At 55.2% G+C, this 17,917-nt stretch overlaps 1 protein-coding gene across 2 annotated transcripts; it reads right to left on the bottom strand.

The window, feature by feature from the left end:
- Positions 1-7,685: 7,685 nt before the first annotated feature.
- LOC125116515 (immunoglobulin lambda-like polypeptide 5) lies at positions 7,686-16,073 on the bottom strand. Of its 2 annotated transcripts, none has more exons than XM_047761804.1 (3): positions 15,509-16,073; positions 9,185-9,303; positions 7,686-8,137 (listed from the first exon to the last, which is right to left on the bottom strand). In XM_047761804.1, the coding sequence occupies exons 1-3, from the start codon at positions 15,703-15,705 to the stop codon at positions 7,818-7,820; spliced, it is 636 nt and encodes a 211-aa protein (XP_047617760.1). In that variant the 5' UTR covers positions 15,706-16,073; the 3' UTR covers positions 7,686-7,817. The 2 variants fall into 2 exon arrangements, with proteins under 2 accessions (XP_047617760.1, XP_047617759.1); XM_047761803.1 differs by having other exon boundaries at positions 9,185-9,306.
- Between the last annotated feature and the right edge of the window lie 1,844 nt (positions 16,074-17,917).

A 17,917-nucleotide genomic window follows, 5' to 3' on the forward strand; every position in this document is an offset into this window, starting at 1 on the left:
CTGCCCTGCAGAGCTAGCTGCAGGTCGCAGTGAGCCCAACATGAACGTCTGTGTCCCCAAGCTCCAGGTGGGTGTGTGTCCTCCAGAAGCCCTTATCTGTGCGCCAGGGAGGCACAGGGCTTTCTGGGGCCCTGTTAGTGAAGGAAGGACGGGGACTGCCCAATGTCCACCCACGCAGACCCGCTAGCCCTTCGGTGTTCACACCAAGCCCTCTGGGTCCCCCTGCTTGACTGGCTCTCCCTACCCCCTACCCCAGTCCTAGAGATGCTAAGTACAAGAATTTAGGAGCAATATGTCAGCAGGAGCTGTCCAGGTACATTTGACACTTTGGACAAGTCTCAAGGTGCTCAGCCAGCTCTGAAAGAGGAAAACCTGCCCCCCGCCCCCTTCCTTGTTTCCAGCCCTGCTGGCCTCCCTGCTATTTCTGCAACCTGCCAGGCACATTTGACCACAGGGCCTTTGCACTTGCTGCCCCTTCTGCCAGGAGCACTCCTTCCCAGGTGCCTCCAGGGGACCCCCTCCTTCATTCAGGGGTGGCCCCTGCTGACCATCCACCAGCTGTCACCGAAGCCCCTTCCTTTCCTGAAGAACTTGTCGCACCTCACGTTATGGTATAACATGTTGCTTACACTGCCTCGCCCACTGTAACTTTGCTCCAGGACTTGGTCTCTGAGGTCCCTGCCACGTCCCCAGGGCCCTGAGCAGCAGCTGCAGCAATGCCAGATCCTTTGACCCACTGCACTCTCTAGGCTGGGGATTGAACCCGAGCTCCCGATGCACTTGGGCTCTTCACTTACTGCACCACACTGGGGACTCCTGTCTTTCTTTTTATAATTGAGAAAAAGTTAAGCTGTGTCCATTCTTGAAAACAAAACCAATAGAAACAATGCGTTGGAAAATGACGGCCCTGGTGAAACCCTCCTTCAGGCTCTGGTGTTGGTGGACCTGCTCTGGTAGCAGATCCATCTGGGCAGTGCCAGCCTAGCTGGGGGCACAGCTGGGTGGTGGCCCCCCCTGCCCCACATTGGCAGTGACATCGATGCTGGGCAGTGTGGGTGGGTATCAGACCCAGTGTTGAGAGAAAGAAAACACAGTCTAACTTAATCTACGTGAAGTTCAAAAACAAGCATAGCTGGAAAATAGTTGGCTTAAGAGTCCACACAGAGGGAGTTCCCATTGTGGCGCAGTGGTTAACAAATCCGACTAGGAACCATGAGGTTGCGGGTTCGATCCCTGCCCTTGCTCAGTGGGTTAAGGATCTGGCGTTGCCGTGACCTGTGGTGTAGGTCACAGACGCGGCTCGGATCTTGAGTTGTTGTGGCTCTGGCATAGGCCGGCGGCTACAGCTCCGATTCAACCCCTAGCCTGGGAACCTCCATATGTCGTGGGAGCGGCCCTAGAAAAGGCAAAAAGGCAAAAAGGCAAAAAAAAAAAGAAAGTGTCCACACAGAGGACAGTAAAGCTATATGGAAAAGTAAAGAAACGATGAATTTGAGGCTCTTGAGGTTCTGGTCACTTTCTGAGGTTAGATGGTTCATGATGGAGGTTTTATTACAACACTTTTTCAAATTTACAGGTACATTTTATATATACTTTTCAGGGTTGTTGTCGTTACAATTAAAATAAATGAAGTTCATCAAAATATCAGTGATGTCTCTTCTGGGTGAAGTTTGAGGGGTAAATTTTTTCTCTTGTTTTTCTGTTCTTTCCACATTATTTTGACTGAGCAGTTATTGTTTTTAAGCTAAAGACCAACACTAATAAATTGTGTGTATGTATTTTTAACCACTGCACCTGCAGCATATTGAAGTTTCCAGGCCAGAAGTCAATTTGGAGCTGCAGCTGCTGACCTACACCACAGCCACAGCAGATCTGAGCTGCGTCTGCAAGGCCACAACAAGGCCGGATCCTTAACTTCATGGACATTACCTTGTGTTCTTAACTGATGAGAGCCACAACAGCAACTCCTGGATCTGTTTTTATTTCTCCCTCTCAATGCTATCGCCTCAATCCATTTGTCTGCCCTTATGCCAGTTCTACACTGTTTTGGTTTCCGTAGCTTTTAGTAGGTTGTGAAATTGAGACCTGTGATTTTTATAATTAGGATCTACCCACCCAAACAGCTGTCCATTCATCCATTCACCCATCCAACTGCTAACCTACCCATGAACATACCAATCCACCCACTCATCTACCCACCCGTCATTCACCTACCCACCCGTCATTCACCTACCCACCCAGCCTCCCATCCATTGACCCACTCAGCCTCCCATTCATCCATCCATCCATCCACCCACCCTCCCATCCACACATCCATCCACCCACTCATCTCTTCTTTCCTTCCCTCATTCAAACTGCCTGTTGAGATCCTTGAAGTTATCGTGCACTAGACTGGGGATGAGATGCAGAGTCTGCAGACCCAGAAGGGGGCCACATCTCTTGGGAGCAGCAGCTTTTCCTTTGTCAATGAGTCCTGGAAGGGAGGAGGTGAGATCCCTTGGGGTCAGGCCCTCCAGGACTCCAGGACCCAGGAGGGAGCTGGGGAGGCAGCCAGGGGGCAGCATCAGGTCCAGGCCAGGGCTGGGGGGGCTGGGAGAGACTAGGGCTCTGCTGCCCCCACCTGTGAGCTGCTCAAACATCCATCTGACTACAGCCCTGAAACTGCCCAGTCCTGCCTGGGCTGCACCTGGCCCTGTTTGTCATGCATCCCAAGCTGCCTGAAAACGAGCTCAGTTTCTCTTCCCCTCACTTTTCCCCTTGTCACCCGGAGTTCTGGTTTAGGTCAAAGTTAGGGTTAGTTTTAGCCTGGGGTTCCCAGGGGTGGCCAGCAGGGCCACCAGAGCTGGGGGAGGTGACCCACTCCATCCTCTTTCCACCTTGGGCCTCATTGCCCTCCAAGCCCTGGGCCACCCTGCCCCTCCCTTCATCCAGAAATCTGACAATCCTATAGGAGGGTCCAGCCCACAGGGTTCTCCAGGCAGCACTTCTGGAGCAGAGGGGAAGGCTGGGGCCCAGAGAGGGGGATCTTCTTGCCCAGGGCCACACAGCATGTCAGGCAGGCCTGGGCAAGAGCTCAGGAGGTGACATCAATGGTTGGGGTGAGTGAGGGTCACCATGGTCCAGGCACATCACAGACATCAGCCTTTTAATCCCCAAGCCCCCCCTCCCCAATGGGGAAGACTCATTATCAGCACCCCCCCCACACACAGATGAGATGAGGACACTGAGCCCACAGAGGGAAGCAAATGGCCCAAGGGCGAGGACTGAGAAGGGCTGTGGGTGTGGGGACCCTCCCTGTCTACCCTGGGCTCTGGGCTCCCATCACAGGCTTCCCAGACCCTTTGCCCGGGCCCTCCCTCCTCCCATCCATGGGGTGGCAGGTGGCCACCGGGTCCACCCTGGGCCTCCTTTCTGCTCCCTGGCAGGTCAGGGCTGGAGTGATGGAGGGAGGTCGCCACATGGGCTTGTCTGGCCTGGCCAGCTCTCTACAGGGTGCCCCAGTGTGGCCTCAGTGTCCAACCACTGGAGGGGGGCCTCAGGCTGGGAGGGGGCACTGGGAGGGTCTCTGCCTGGCTCTGCAGTATGTGCATCACTCAGGGCTTCAAGTTTCTCTGCCTGTGTGATGGGGCAACAACCCTGGCGTCAGTCTCACAGAATCTGTGAGCAGCTCAGTCGGGTACTGCGTGTCCTATGTTCTGTAAACGGTCCAGGACAATGGGCCACTCAACGGTCTCTGGATGCAGTGGCCCTTTGGAATCGAAGATCTGGTCCAGGGCTGAGGTTTCCTGGGACTCAGGACACTCCAGCCCACGTGCTGGCCTCACCCAGTACATCCACACCCTTTCCTGCCTCATCCTGCCTGCAGACAGACCACTATCCACCCTGGAGACCTCCCCATCCCAGGTTCCCTTCCAGCAACCACTGCACATCCTTCTCTGCTCAGTGTCCTGTCCACGTCCCAGGCTCCTTTCTCTCCAGGGCGGGCGCAGCCCTGGGCACCAAATATAAGGGATTCCTGGACGGCGAGCAGGGGTCAGGCCAGGTGGTGTGGGAGACAGGAGTCTGGGGTCTCCGAGGTGAAGGGGTCAGCTGCTTCACTGTGTTCACCTGCTGATGGGGGGCTGCAGCCCCCACCTCTGAGCCTCTGCTCCTGCTGACCCACCAAGAGGCCCTTTCTCTCTCCCCCTCTGCCCTGAGGGTGCAGCTTCCAGGCCATGTTGGAGGTGACTGAAATTGCTGCTGCCCCGGAACCCCCTTTGGTGACCCCGCCAGGACCTCAGGATCCCCTTGTCTTTGTCTTCCTCTCAGGGAGTCTCATTTTGTGCCATGGCTTCTAGTCTGTGCTTGGACACATCTCCCCAGATACCCAGGGCCCTGGCCATACCTCTGTGGTAGACGGGTGGGTACATTCCAGGGCCGACTTTAGCTTTGAGTAAGCCAGTCCTAGCTTGCCTGGGATGTGAGAAGCCAAGACCCCACAGTGCCCAGGCCTCCAGGGGCCTCAGGGTGGCTGGACAGATTGTCAGCTGAGTGACTGAACAGTCTCTTGAGACAACTGTGCTTCTGGCCTCCTCAATATTACCCCAGATCTGGGGCTCCCAGGGCAGGGATTGTGAAGCTCCCCATTTCTCCCCCCCTCCAATCTCCCCCCCGAAGAGTCCTAGGTGTGGGGGCAACAGGTGAGGTGTGACCCACAGTGTCCTGTGTCCCATGTCCCATGTCCGGGCTCCTCTGGGCTCCAAGTGTCTGGCTGTGTCCACCGTCACCAGCAGCTCTGGGCCTCGGGCTTAGAAAGGTTCCTGGGGGCCTGAGGAGGGGGTATGATCTGCACAAACACAAGATTCTGGAGCAGAAGATGCCGCTTCTGACAGTTGAGTGACGTGAACTCTTCCCGGCTCAGGCCCGGGTGCAGGGGCTTGGGTGGCCTGGGTGCTAGGATACCGGTCCCTCCTCCAGCTGGACTGGTGGAAGCTTCCGGAACCAGAGACATCCCTCCCCCAGCCCAGGCAAATGGGAGGCACCTGCTGCTAGGGCTGGGCTGGTTGGGGTTTCCCAGCTATTTCGGGCATCAGGGCTTCTTTTTCGCCAGGCCAGCTGCACAGGGCTGAGGGTGTGGGGCCTGTGGGGAGCCCAGCAGTGCTGGCCTGAGGCCAGCTGGGCCCGAGCAGCCCAATGCTAACGGCGACAACAGTCAACCAAGTGACAAGCAAACATTCATTTTCCATCTGACCATTGGTCCTGTCTCTCCAGGGAGCAAGTTTCCATTATCACCAACCCAGAGGCATAGAGGGGACACAGGCCCCCAGCCACCAACCCAGAGTCAGGACTGTCTCAGCCCCTGGCCACCTCTGTGCTCAGCCGTCACCCCTGTGAGACCCGGCCAGTGTCCCCGGCCCTCACCCTGGTTTGTTTTCTCCAGGAGGGGGAGTTGTGGCCTGAGTCCACTAAGCAAAGCAGGGTGGGTACTGAGGGCCAGTTTCAAGGAGGAGAGAACCAAGGCTCTGACAGCAAGCTGGGGGTCGGGGGACCTGCCTGGGGTCACAGGCTGAGCTGCTGGCTGACCTGCCCCAGGTTCTTTCCCTGGCTCCTCAGCCCTGTGTGACAGGTCATTCATTCATTTACTCGATCTTTCATTCAGCAAACCCCCAGTGAGCCCTGCTGGGGGTGTGGTGCTGGGGGCAAGGACACAGGAATTCCTGCCCTGGAACAGCTCATACAGTGGGGGAGCCGGGTGTGTGTGTGTGTCTGTGTGGAGATCGCTGCTGATCCCACCCCGTACTCCAGCCCCCAGGTCAGTTTCCAGGCCAGGGAGCATCTCCTCACACACTCAGGACAAAATTTCATCCTCCTGCCCGGCCCCAAGTGACAGATGCCCCCAGTTGTCACTGGGCATCTCTCCACACACATCACAGCCCCTGTAGCAGCCTCGAAGTCCTTGTCAGGGCTGCCATTGCCCAATTCACAGAGGGGACAAGACCATGAGGGCTGCACCAAGCCTGCCCTGCTCAGTTCAGAGCTGAACAGCCCCTGCAGGACTGGCGGCCTCAGGGCACTGGGTGGGGGAGTGTGCTCAGTGGGTGGGCCCCTTGTGGAATAGATAGGAGTATCAGGTCAGGGGAGGGGGCTTGGCCTGGCCTTGGCCTGCCTGGTGTGCAACCCTAGGCAGCCCCTCCTTTCCAGGCCTCCCTCCTTCTGGAGGCCAATCTGGGGGAGGTGATTGAGTCAGCTGGGGGAGGGGGGGTTTGGCTTCCTTGAGGGGGGGAGGTGGCTAGTCTCCACGAGATAGAGGGGCCTGAGGGAGGGGAGGAGAGGGGAGGGGACTGCTGGAGGCCTGGGGGAGGGGAGGGGAAGAGGTGAATGCTGGGCCTGGTGACTATCCCATCTGCCCGGCCCCCTGTGAAGCCAGCAGTCATCAAGAGGTAGAGGGGCCTGAGGGAGGGGAGGAGAGGGGAGGGGACTGCTGAGATAGAGGGGCCTGAGGCAGATGGGGATAGGATTGTCCTGCCAGCAAAGAGAACAGCAGGAGCAAAGCACAGAGGCCTGAAGGCATGTGGCCTTTGGGGATGGAAGCCATTGGGTTGGAGTAGCAGGTGCTGTGGGAGGTGGAGGCAGCAGAAGGTGCAGCTGGAGGTGGGACGGAAGAGATGCCAGAGGGATTTGGTGTTTGAATTTCATCCTCAGGATGCTGCTATTGGGCCAGGCAGGCTTGGTGCCAGACTGACCCTTCCGGTGGCCGGCACAGTGAGTCCCTGCCTCCCAGAACCAGGACCGAGGCAGGGTATCCAGGAAGAGGACACTGTTTTTCAGCCTCTACCTCAAGTCTCTGACTCCAATTTCTGACCCAGAGGAGGGGAAGGCCCCTGTCCCCCACTGTCCCTTATCAGCTCCAACGACTCTGTCTCCTTTAGGCTATAGGTCCTGGGGAAGAAGACCTGGGTCCAGGTGGGCTCAGAGTTCCCCGGGTGGTTTGGTGACTGACAGGTGAGGCCTGGAGAACATGGAACCAGGGTGAAAGGGAGCAATGCCCCTGAGCAGAAGCTAAAATCAAATTCCTGGGAGTTCCCTGGTGGCCTAGTGGTTAAGGTTCTGGCGTTACTACTGCTGTGGCGTGGGTTCACTCCCTGGCCTGAAAACTTCCACATGCTGTGGGTGCAGCCAAATACAACAACAACATCAACAATACAAAGTCCCCTCCCTGTGAGCCAAGAAGGGGTCACAGGAGGCCAGGGAGAAAGGAGGGGGAGCCTGGGCTGGGAGGGCCCCAGGAGTGGTCCAGCCCAGGGACTGGGCAGGACATAGAGAGAGAGGAACTAGGAGAAATTTCCCATAATTTCAGTTATGCTCAGAGCCACACTGGAAAGAAAGGGAGCGGTGTGGAGGGTCCTGACCAGGGCAGGGAGGGAGGGCTCATCAGGAGGGCACCAGCCGTGGGCAGCTCCAGCTGGCAGTGGACACGGCCCTGTCTGGAGGAGGAGTGGGAGGAAGGGGAGGGCAGAGGGCCGATGTGTCCTGGCCAGTTTCCTGGAAGATACCCTCCGTCCTCCACCATTCCCTGGAGACTGTGAGCCTCTCCCCTCGGGTTATTTTCCCAGGGGGTGCCTAGGATTCCCCACCCACCCCCAGAATCCTGGAGAGGTTGCAAATTAAATGTGAGATACAAGGAAAAAAATGAGCTGAGAGCATGATTTCTGAATGACAAGGAGGACGGTTTATTGGGAGTTGACAGGTGCAGGAGGAAGGGCTGGACCAGGGTTGTTGAGGGGGAGAACCTCACGGGAGTCCTGTGGCTCCAGGCCCCTGGGGGGGGGGGCAGAGACCTAAGGGCACTTGGAGGGCATCACTGTCTTCTCCACTGTGCTCCCCTGGTGGGTGACCTGGCAGGTGAAGCCGCTGGAAGATTTCCAGTCACCGGCGGACAGGGACAGGTAGCTGCTGGCCGCGTACTTGTTGTTGCTCTGTTTCGAGGGCCGGGAGGTATCCACACCCTGGGTGATGGTGGTGCCGCCTGCCTTCCAGGTCACTGTCACAGTGCCTGGGTAGAAGTCACTTATTAGACACACCAGGGTGGCCTTGTTGGTGCTGAGCTCCTCAGGGGAGGGCGGGAAGAGCGTGACCGTGGGGGCGGCCTTGGGCTGACCTGTGTGGACAGAGGAGAGGGTGTGAGATCAGGGGGAGAGTCTGAGGGTGGCCTCCTCATCGCAGCCTGTAACTGTCCCTAGGTGGCCCTGCTTTCCTTCTCTGTCCCCCTTTCACAAAGCCCCTGGACAACAGACATGGCCCAGAGGTCCTTCTGTGAACCTAGGCCCCCTCCCCAGCTCAGCTCTCCCGGCCAAAACCCTGGGACTCCTCCAAGGCCCTGCCCATCTCCCATCCCTTCTGCCTGACCGCAGGTCCCCTGGCTTTGGCTGTCTCCTCGCGGCTGCTCCCAGGAGGACAGCTGCCCTATGCAGCACCCTGATTTCTGGGGCAGCACGGAGCCCCCCCACATTCCCCGTAGCATCTTCTGAGTCTCCAGTGCATTTGGACAGCTGTGACCCCTGGGCCTCAGGGGGTCAGGGCTTGGGACAGGGGAGTTTCTGCCCCACAGAAATTGCTTTCTGACGACCGTCCTGGGAGCGCTGGGCTTCTGGTCCCCTCGCCCCATCTCACCCGGGTCTCTGTGTCCCTGGGTCCTCATGGCCCAGCAGGGGAATGAGAGCTTCAGCCCAGAGTGAGCGGGACCCTGCCCCCTGCCCTCCTCAGGCCTCCCTCCACTGCCCCTCTGCGTCCTGGAGGCTGGGGTCACCACCTCTGTTGTGTCCCCAACCTCCCGTGTGGCCCTCCTGGCTTGGGCAGTAAGTTCTCAGCCCAGACCCCTGGCTCAGGGCCCATCTCCGAGGCCACCCCAGGGGCCTGGTCAGAACCGGCCACTGGTCCCCATGCAGCATCTACCGCCCACCCTGGCCAAACCCAGGCCCCCTGGATGGGCTGCAGCCAACAGTTGGACTCTGGAGGCAGCTGCTCCTGCTGTCAGGGCCCTTCCTGCTGGTCACCCCAAGACCAACTGCCTCCCCACGCCCCACAGAAAAAGGGGGCCAGTCCTTGAGGCTGGGAGGGCAGGGGGGAAGCAGCCCCCAGAGAGAAAAGTGACTTTCCTGGGACAGCAGAGGGCAGGATGGCTAGGAAAGGTGTGAGAGCCACTTACCTAGGACGGTGAGCTGGGTCCCACCGCCAAAAACAACCCACGGTGACTGAGGCTCGGACCAAAACCTGGCAGGCCAGCACCTGGGGCCTGTGCCCCGGGGCGGGGGCCGGAGCAGGAACCTGCTGGGTGTGACAGGTACAGAGCTGCAGCAGGCAGGGCTGTGTCCTGGCGCTGCTTGGGCAGGCAGCTAGCTCTCCAGAGGCCAGGGCATCCCTGGGGGGGCCCATGGTCTGGAGGGCACCACCCACACTTCGGCGTCATCCGGTGTGCCATCCCCCCACTCTGAGGCTGTCCTGGTCACCACTGAATCCTCAGTGCTAATGGAGATGCTGAGAGCCGCATGCCCTTAGGTAGTCATGCGATGTGGCAGAATGAGTCCCAAGCTGCCTGACCTCTCCTGGCCTTATTTTAGGGCCTCTGAGTGTTCTTCCCCCATGATTTCCCTCAGTCCAGCCAGGCAGTTTCCTTCCTGGGCCTGTGGACATTAGCTTATTCCTGACCCCTGGTGCCTCCATGTGGAAACCCCCTACCCTATTGTCTCCACCCACTGAGGCAGTTCAGTTCCTCTCCTTTCATGAAGCCTTCTCTGTTCTCTCAGATCACTGTCTTTCTGTCCCTCTGTTTGTCCATCCATTCATCATCCATCCATCACCTGAAATGCATCCTCCACCTATCCATCCATCCATCATCCAAACACCATCCATCATCCATCAATTATCCATCCATCTGTCCAGCAATGCCTCCCAACCACCCATATGCCAGGCACCATTTCACATGTTGGGATATGGCGCAGAGAGCCCTCCCCCTCTCACCCCCATCTCCCTGAAACTTCTCAGGTCAAGGCCAACAGGGCCCACATTTGGGTCAAGTCTGAGGTCTCTCCCCAGTTGCTGTTGTACCTGATGGTTCTGCAGGATGCAACATGAAGTCAACCTCTCTTTCTAGTAACTTTCTTCCCCTTGATGCCCAAGACCTACCCCCTACTCCCCCTCCTTTGACTTTTTCTTTTTCCTGGCCCACAGACAACTCTTGACTCCCAGACTGCTTCTCTGAGTCTTCCTTCGTTGCCATCTTCCCGCAATGTGCCCATGTGGTGAGGCTGGATTTATTCCAGCTCCAAATCCTTTCCTCATCTCTACTGAAATTGCCCACTGACCATCTCCAGCTGGAAGCCCAATGGGAATCTCAAACTCATCCCTTCCACATGAGACTGACTACATTTCTCCCAACCCAGTTCTTTTTTTTTTTAAGTTTTACAGCCTCACCTGCAGTATACAGAAATTCCTAGGTCAGGGATTGAACCCTCACCACAGCAGCAACCAGAGCTGCTGTAGTGACAATGCCAGATCCTTAAGCCACTGTGCTGCAAGAAAACACCTTAGTTGTATTAAAATTATAAGAATGGGGAGTTCCTGTTGAGGTGCAGTGGAAACAAATCCTACTTGTATCCATGAAGATGAGGGTTGGATCCCTGGCCTTGCTCAGAGGGTTGGGGACCTAGCGTTGTCATGAGCTGTGATGTAGGTTGCAGACGCAGCTTGGATCCCGTGTTGCTGTGGCTGTGGTGTAGGCCAGCAGCTGTAGCTCTGATTCGACCCCTAGCCTGGGAATTTCCATATGCTGCAGATGAGGCCCTAAAAAGCAATAAATAAATAAATAAATAAATATAAAATTATAAGACTGTTATATACATAACACTATTAAGCAATCTAGAAGTGCACTTAAAAAGTGCAAAGAAAGGAGTTCGTGTTGTGGCGCAGCGGCAGTGAACCCAACTGATATCCATGAGGATTCGGGTTAGATCCCTGGTCTCACTCAGTGGGTTAAGGATCCAGTGTTGCCGTGAGCTGTGGTGTAGGTATAAGTCGCAGACCCACACTCAGTGGGCTAAGGATCCGTCATTGCTATGGCTGTGGCATAGGCCAGCATATGCAGCTCCGATTTGGCTCCTAGCCTGAAAGCTTCCAGGAAAAATCTATGTACACCCAACAACCTGGATGAACCTCCAGAAAGTTATGCTGCATAAAGAAAGCCAGTCCCGGAAATTTACATACAGTATGATTCCATTTACAGACGATCTCAACATGACAAAATTAGAACAATTTTTTTTTTAACAATTTCAAAAGGACAAAATTAGAACAATCTTGAAGGGACAAAACTAGTAGTTGCCAGGAGTTCCCCTTGTGGCTCAGTGGTTAACGAAATCAACTAGGACCCATGAGGTTGCGGGTTTGATCCCTGGCCTCGTTCAGTGGGTTAAGGATCCGGTGTTGCCATGAGCTGTGGTGTAGGTCGCAGATGTGGCTCAGATCCTGAGTTGCTGTGGCTCTGGCCTAGGCCAGCGGCTACAGCTCCAATTGAACCCCTAGCCTGGGAACCTCCATATGCCACGGTTACGGCCCTAAAAAGACAAAAAAAAAAAAAAATTATTAAATGCCTGAGAGTCAGCAGAGGCTGAGCGGGAGGGAAGAAGGCCTGGCTATAGAGGGATCTTTGTGGCAATGGAAGTGTTCTTTACCTTGACATCATCCATGTCAATATCTTGGTTCTGAATTTCTATTTTATAAGACATTACCTATGGGGGAAACCAGGTGAAGGTGTGATGGGACCCCTCTGTATTATTTCTCATTTTTTGGTCTTTTTAGGGATGCATCCATGGCATGTGGAAGTTCCCAGGCTAGGGGGTCGAATCAGAGCTGTAGCCGCCAGCCCACGCCACAGCCACAGCAACATGGGATCCAAGCCGCATCTTCGACTTACACCACAGCTCACGGCAACACTGGATCTTAGGCCACTGAGCGAGGCCAGGGATCGAACCTGCATCCTCATGGATACTAGTCAGATTCATTTCTGCTGAGCCACGATGGGAACTCCCAATTTCTTACAACTACATGTGAATCTACAATTATCCCCAAATTAAAAGTTTAATTTAAAAAAAAGTTACATATTGCATGATTCCACTTATATGACATTCTGGAAAAGGCAAAACTATAGGATCAGAAAGAAACCAGGGGTTTCCATCGCTGGGGCAGAAGAAGGAATCGGCTGTACAAGGGGTCCGGGGAAGTTTTGGGTGGTTCTGTATCTTGATTGTGGTGGGGGTTACACAGCTCTATAATGTTATTAAAATTTATACATCTGCTATACCAAAAAGGATGAATTTTCCTCTGTAAACTGAAATAAAATAAAAATAGTGTGATAGTATGACATATTGCAGCCTGTTTGTAAAAAACCTTCATTATGTCATTACTGTTGTCAAAAAAAAAAAAAATCGTATCAAATGACTGTATCATGTCCCTACCATGAACACACTGTGGTTTATCTATCTTCCCTTATCACTGGACACTTAGGTTGCTTCTACTTTTTCCCCAGCAACACACAGAATTTAGCAGAAGTTCTGATTATATCATTAAGGTAAATTTCTAGAAGTGGAATTGCTTGATCTGAAGGAATGTACATTTTTACAAATCTTGGCACATCGTGTTGTTTGTTCCAGAAATTAGGTCTTCCGCTGACAATCCAGGAGACAATGCCTGTCCCTCTCTGTCTGCCCTCTGGTGCCCCCACTTTAATTTTTTTTTTCTTTTTAGGGCCCCACCCTTGGCATATGGAAGTTCCCAATCTGGGGGTCGAATCAGAATGTAGCCATCAGCCTACGCCATAGCCACAGCAACGCCAGATCTGAGCCTCATCTGCGACCTACAGCACAGCTCATGGCAACGCTGGATCCCTAACCCACTGAGTGAGGCTGGGGATCAAACCCGCATCCTTATGGATATTAGGTTCATTAATGCTGAGTCACAATGGGAACTCCAGGTGCCACCATTTTAAACTCACTTGCCAACTCCATAGGCCCTCTTGTTACCTGGTTACCCATTGCCTTTCCACTGCCCCTTCTCCATCCTCTAATCTGGCCTCATACTGGTCTCTGCCCTGGAGCCATTTTTCCAAAACATGAACCCAGCTATGATGGTCCCCCACTTAAATCCCTCAGTAACCCCTCCTGGACCCCAGGATAAAGGGCGGGATGTGTAAGACCCTGGAGATCTGCACTCCGCTCTCCCCAACTCAAGAAGCTTCCTGCTGGCTGTTTCCTTTGCCTAGAGTGCCCCCAAAACAGGTCAGCAACTGTATCTGTAAGAGAAGCTTGGCATCTCCCCTCCCATCTTACTGCTCCGTGACTCCATTTATATGATATTCTGGGAAAGGCCAAACTATAGCATCAGATAGGATCGAAACTATAGGCTCCGAAAATGGTCCATGGGTCTGCCCCTGCCTGGACATGATCAGGTTCAGGCTCACTCTCTCTGCGACCCTGAGTGGCCTGTCCAGTGAGTGGACTCCTGAGGGGGGACCAACTCCTTGCAGACCCCCCTCCTCTTGGAGCATCTTGTTAAAATAATAGCACATTGGGAGTTCCCATGGTGGCTCAGTGGTTAACGAACCCGACTAGTAACCACGAGGTTGCAGGTTTGATCCCTGGCCTTGCTCAGTGGGTTAAGGATCTGGCTTGCTTGAGCTGTGGTGTAGGTCACAGACGTGGCTCAGATCCCGCATTGCTGTGGCTCTGGTGTGGGACCCTTAGCCTGGGAACCTCCATATGCCGCAGGTGTGGCCCTCAAAAGATGAAAGACAAAATAAATTAATTAATAAATTAAATAATGGCACATTGTTCTCTCAACTATCCAGCAAAAAAGCCGAGGGAGCACCCTGGCTCCTCCCTCTCCTGCTTCTCCCCTCTTGATTCTGTCCACCTCTCTGTCCACTCTGCCTGGACACCCCATCCCTGCCCCGAAGCCTCTCTAGTTCTGATTTCCCAGCTCTTCCCTCCCACCCAACTCTGGTCACGTTTCCTTGCAAACACTTCCCCCCAACCCCAGGGAGGTAAGGTCTGTCCTCCTGGCACGGGTCCTCCAGGTCTGGGCCTGGTTGCCTCTCCAGCCTTGTCTCAGAGCCCATCCCACCCCCTGCTCCAGTCTTGCGGACCCTGGAGTGTTCTGCGCTTGCGCTGCCTGGCCCGGGTGGATCCATGACCTGTGCTCCACCCTGGGGGCCTCCTCTTCTCTGCACGAGTCGCTATCCTGCAGGCATCACTCTGGGTGTGGTGGTTGTCACCCAGCCCCCCTCACCCTGGATCTGGAGTTGGGGCCAGATCTCATTCCCTGGGAGCCCAGCCCCAGCACGGGGCCTGACACTGATGGAGGGCTGTCACTCCTCATGTCCCCTGATCCTGTCCTTGCCCTTCAGTTCCTGCCAGATGCTGCCAGGGAGCCATTGCTCATCCTGTCCCAGCCCTTCACCCAGGCGACCCCAGCTACAAGGCCCTTGCTCAGCGGGGATCTCTCACCTTGCAGAGGGGGCACCTGAGGCCCAGAGAGGCAGATTCATCAGCCTAGTTCTTATGGGACAGGTGCGGGACAGCTGGAGGCCATTGAGCTTGGGTATTGGAGTCAGCACCAGGTGCTGTGTGACCTTGGGCAGGTGGCCTCAGCTATCTGGGCCTCTAGCTATATGTGTCAAGTTGGGGGAGATGGTGGGATCTGCCTGTGGGTCTACTGAGAGGGAGGATCAGCCCCCGAAATGGTCAGTGCCTACCACGAATGTGCTGCTGTGTCCCTGGTTGTCACCAGTGGTCCCAGATGTTCAGCACTTTGTTGGAGGACCTCCCACCACATAGAGAGGAGGGGACTTGGGTCACATAACAAGGGGGGGCACACTGTGGCTCCCACAGACCCTTGCCCTTAGAGGTGCCTGCACCCTGAGGAGGTCAGACTCCTAGGGGTCAGTCACTGGAGGCAGCTCTGACTGATGGTCCTTGGCTGGGAGACCTGGGGGCCAAAGGACATCAGGGACACCAGGGAAGGTCCCCCCACCACACAGCATCAGCCAGAGCCTGTGCCCTGGCACTTCAGGGAACAGAGCCTGCTCAGCGAGGGAAGGGCGGGGAAGTGGTTCATCAGCTAAGAGGAGGCCGGGGACCGCAGAGGACAGCAGCCTCCGCCCCTGTCTCCCTGTCCTGCTCTCCCCCAAGGACCAGGGCAAGGCAGGCAAGGCGCTACCCTTGGGGAAAGATATAAGGGACACCAAAAACTCAGTCACTGAGATAAAAAAAATTTAACCAATATAAAAAGATAAAGCTTAACATAAATAAATCAACATTAGACAAAATGTCAACACTTCAAACAGAGCCACCAAGGTCTGCCCAGGACACCCCCCCCACTGATTCTCCCCTGTCCCCTGTCCCGTCACAGCCGCCCTCTCTCCCCACTGCCTGTTCTGGCTGCAGGGACCCTCACATCCCCCATGAATCCCTTGGTGCCTTACCGGTCCCACAGGCGCCAAGGGCTGCTTCTGGCTGGTGCTTCCGTGCCTGGGGCTCTGCTCTGTGGTGCTGTTGTCGGGGGCAGCAGGCCGTGAGCGCCCATGGCCAGGCCCAGCAGGATGAGAGGCCAGTGCTGCCCAGGGCCAGGGCTCTGCCGCCGGAGGTCCTCATGGCCCACCTGGCCTGACCTGGGCCTCATTTGCCCTCAGGGTCAAAGGCACCTCCAGCTGACTGCTGAGTGGGCTCCCTGGAGGGGGTCAGCAGCGGTCCCTCTTGCTGGCAGAGGCCGTCCCACTGTGTCCTGGCCTGAGTGGCCCCGTCCTCTGCCTGGGCCTTCTCTGTCCCAACTCCAGCGCTGGGCCCCCTCCAGGGCCCATGACTGTTACTCCCCGGGGGAGCTCTCCCAGAGGGACATCAGCCAACGGCCCTGCTGTGGTCAGGATCCAGGGTTCAACTGCCTCTCACCACAGCCCCAGCTGGTCCCACTCTGGGGACCCTGGGTGGGGCACACCTGTTCCTGCCCCAGGCTGTGGCGCATCTCCCTGGGCCTGGAGGGACTGTGGAGGGCAGCTGAGGCCCCAGTTCATTGGGGTTGGGGGTGGGGCTGGGGCTTCTCTTCCAAACAGCCCTGGGAGGGGGCGGGGAGAAGGGAGGAAACAGGTGCAGCTTTAGCAAGAAGCCAGTGTTCAAGTTGGGGAATCATGACTGACTTGGAAAAGTGGTATGTTGGAGTTTCCATTGTGGTTGGGAAACTGACTAGTATCCATGAGGATGTAGGGTCCATCCCTGGCCCCCGCTCAATTGGTTAAGGATCAGTCATTGCTGCAAACTGCGGCTTAGGTCACAGATGCAGCTCAGATCCAGTGTTTCGATATAGGCTGGCGGCTGTAGCTCTGATTTGAGCCCTAGCCTGGGAACTTCCATATGCCATGGGTGTGGCCCTAAAAAAAAGGAAAAATAAGTAAATAACAAAAATTAAAAAAAAATGTTTCCGTGAGTCACCTTGTCCCTCCCCTTCCTGAGGCATCTGTCAACCTCCCCAGCGTCTGGATGCACCATCACCCGGGGACTCTGTGCTTTGGGGTGGGATGGGCAGCAGTCAGGAAAGAGGCATTGAGCCTGACTTGGGTGGCAAGGGCGTCGCTCTGTGCTGGCAACGCCAGGGCTGACACCTCTGGTGTATTATACTTAACATAAAATTTAGCATTTTGGAGTTCCCATTGCGGTGCAGCGGAAACAAATACAACTAGGAACCATGAGGGTTGTGGGTTCGATCACTGGCCTCACTCAGTGGGTTAAGGATCCGTCGTTGCCGTGAGCTATGGTGTAGGTCACAGACACAGCTTGGCTCCTATGTTGCTGTGGCTGAGGCTGTGACCGGCAGCTGTAGCTCTGATTCAACCTCTAGCCTGGGAACCTCCATATACCACCTGCGTGGCTCTAAAAGGAAAAAAGAAGTTTACCATTTTAACCATTTTTAAGTGTACAGTTCACTGGTATTAACTACAATCACGTTGTTGTGCAGCCATCACAACCACACATCTCCGGAACTTTCTCATCTTCCCAAACCAACATTCTGGTTAAAGACTAGCTTCCAGTGCCCCCCCCCCCACCCTCCCCAAGCCCCTGGAAAGCACCATTCCACGTTCTATCTCTATGGTTTTGACTCCTCCAAGGAGCTCCTGTAAGTGGAATCAGATGGGATTTGCCTTTTGAAAGTGCTTTTTATTTATTTATTTATTTATTTATTTATTTATTTATTTATTTATTGTCTTTTTGCCATTTCTTGGGCTGCTCCCGCTGCATATGGAGGTTCCCAGGCTAGGGGTTGAATCGGAGCTGTAGCCACCGGCCTACACCAGAGCCACAGCAACGCAGGATCCAAGCCACATCTGCAACCTACACCACAGCTCACGGCAACGCCAGATCCTTAACCCACTGAGCAAGGCCAGGGATCGAACCGGCAACCTCCTGGTTCCTAGTCGGATTCGTTAACCACTGAGCCATAACGGGAACTCCTGAAAGTGCTTTTTAAACCGGGCACACAACCGTACGGAGGGTGACTGTTTTTTATCTTGTTTATTACTATCTTTATCGAGAGCTGGCCCATCTGGTGTGACTTGGGAAAAATCAGCAGCCATCAAAGGGAAATGAATCCCCTATGCTCTTTCAACCGCCACTTTTCACATCTTGTATTTGCAACTCACAGAGATTGTGGAATCCACCCAGCCAAGGCAGGGTGCAGGGTGCGGGGGGTGGGTGCAGCCAGGGAGCAGCCAAGGGCACCAAAAGCAGGGGGGGAAAGGGAGAGGAGGACGGTGGGGTCCTGGGGTCCTGCCTGCGTTAACTGAAATACACTCTGGATGGTGAAGGGATTTCTTACCGGGAGTGTTGAAGGAAAAACCTTTGGA

The sequence above is a fragment of the Phacochoerus africanus genome, chromosome 15 (genome assembly GCF_016906955.1).
Source record: "Phacochoerus africanus isolate WHEZ1 chromosome 15, ROS_Pafr_v1, whole genome shotgun sequence".
NCBI lineage: Eukaryota > Metazoa > Chordata > Mammalia > Artiodactyla > Suidae > Phacochoerus > Phacochoerus africanus.

Coding starts and splice junctions, on each gene's coding strand:
- LOC125116515 (XM_047761803.1), bottom strand. CDS start 15,705: ATGAGGCCCAGGTCAGGCCAGGTGGGCCATGAGGACCTCCGGCGGCAG. Junction 9,307..15,508: donor CCTTGGCGCCTGTGGGACCG/GTAAGGCACCAA, acceptor TGTCACACCCAG/CAGGTTCCTGCTCCGGCCCC. Junction 8,138..9,184: donor GACCCAGCTCACCGTCCTAG/GTAAGTGGCTCT, acceptor CTGTCCACACAG/GTCAGCCCAAGGCCGCCCCC.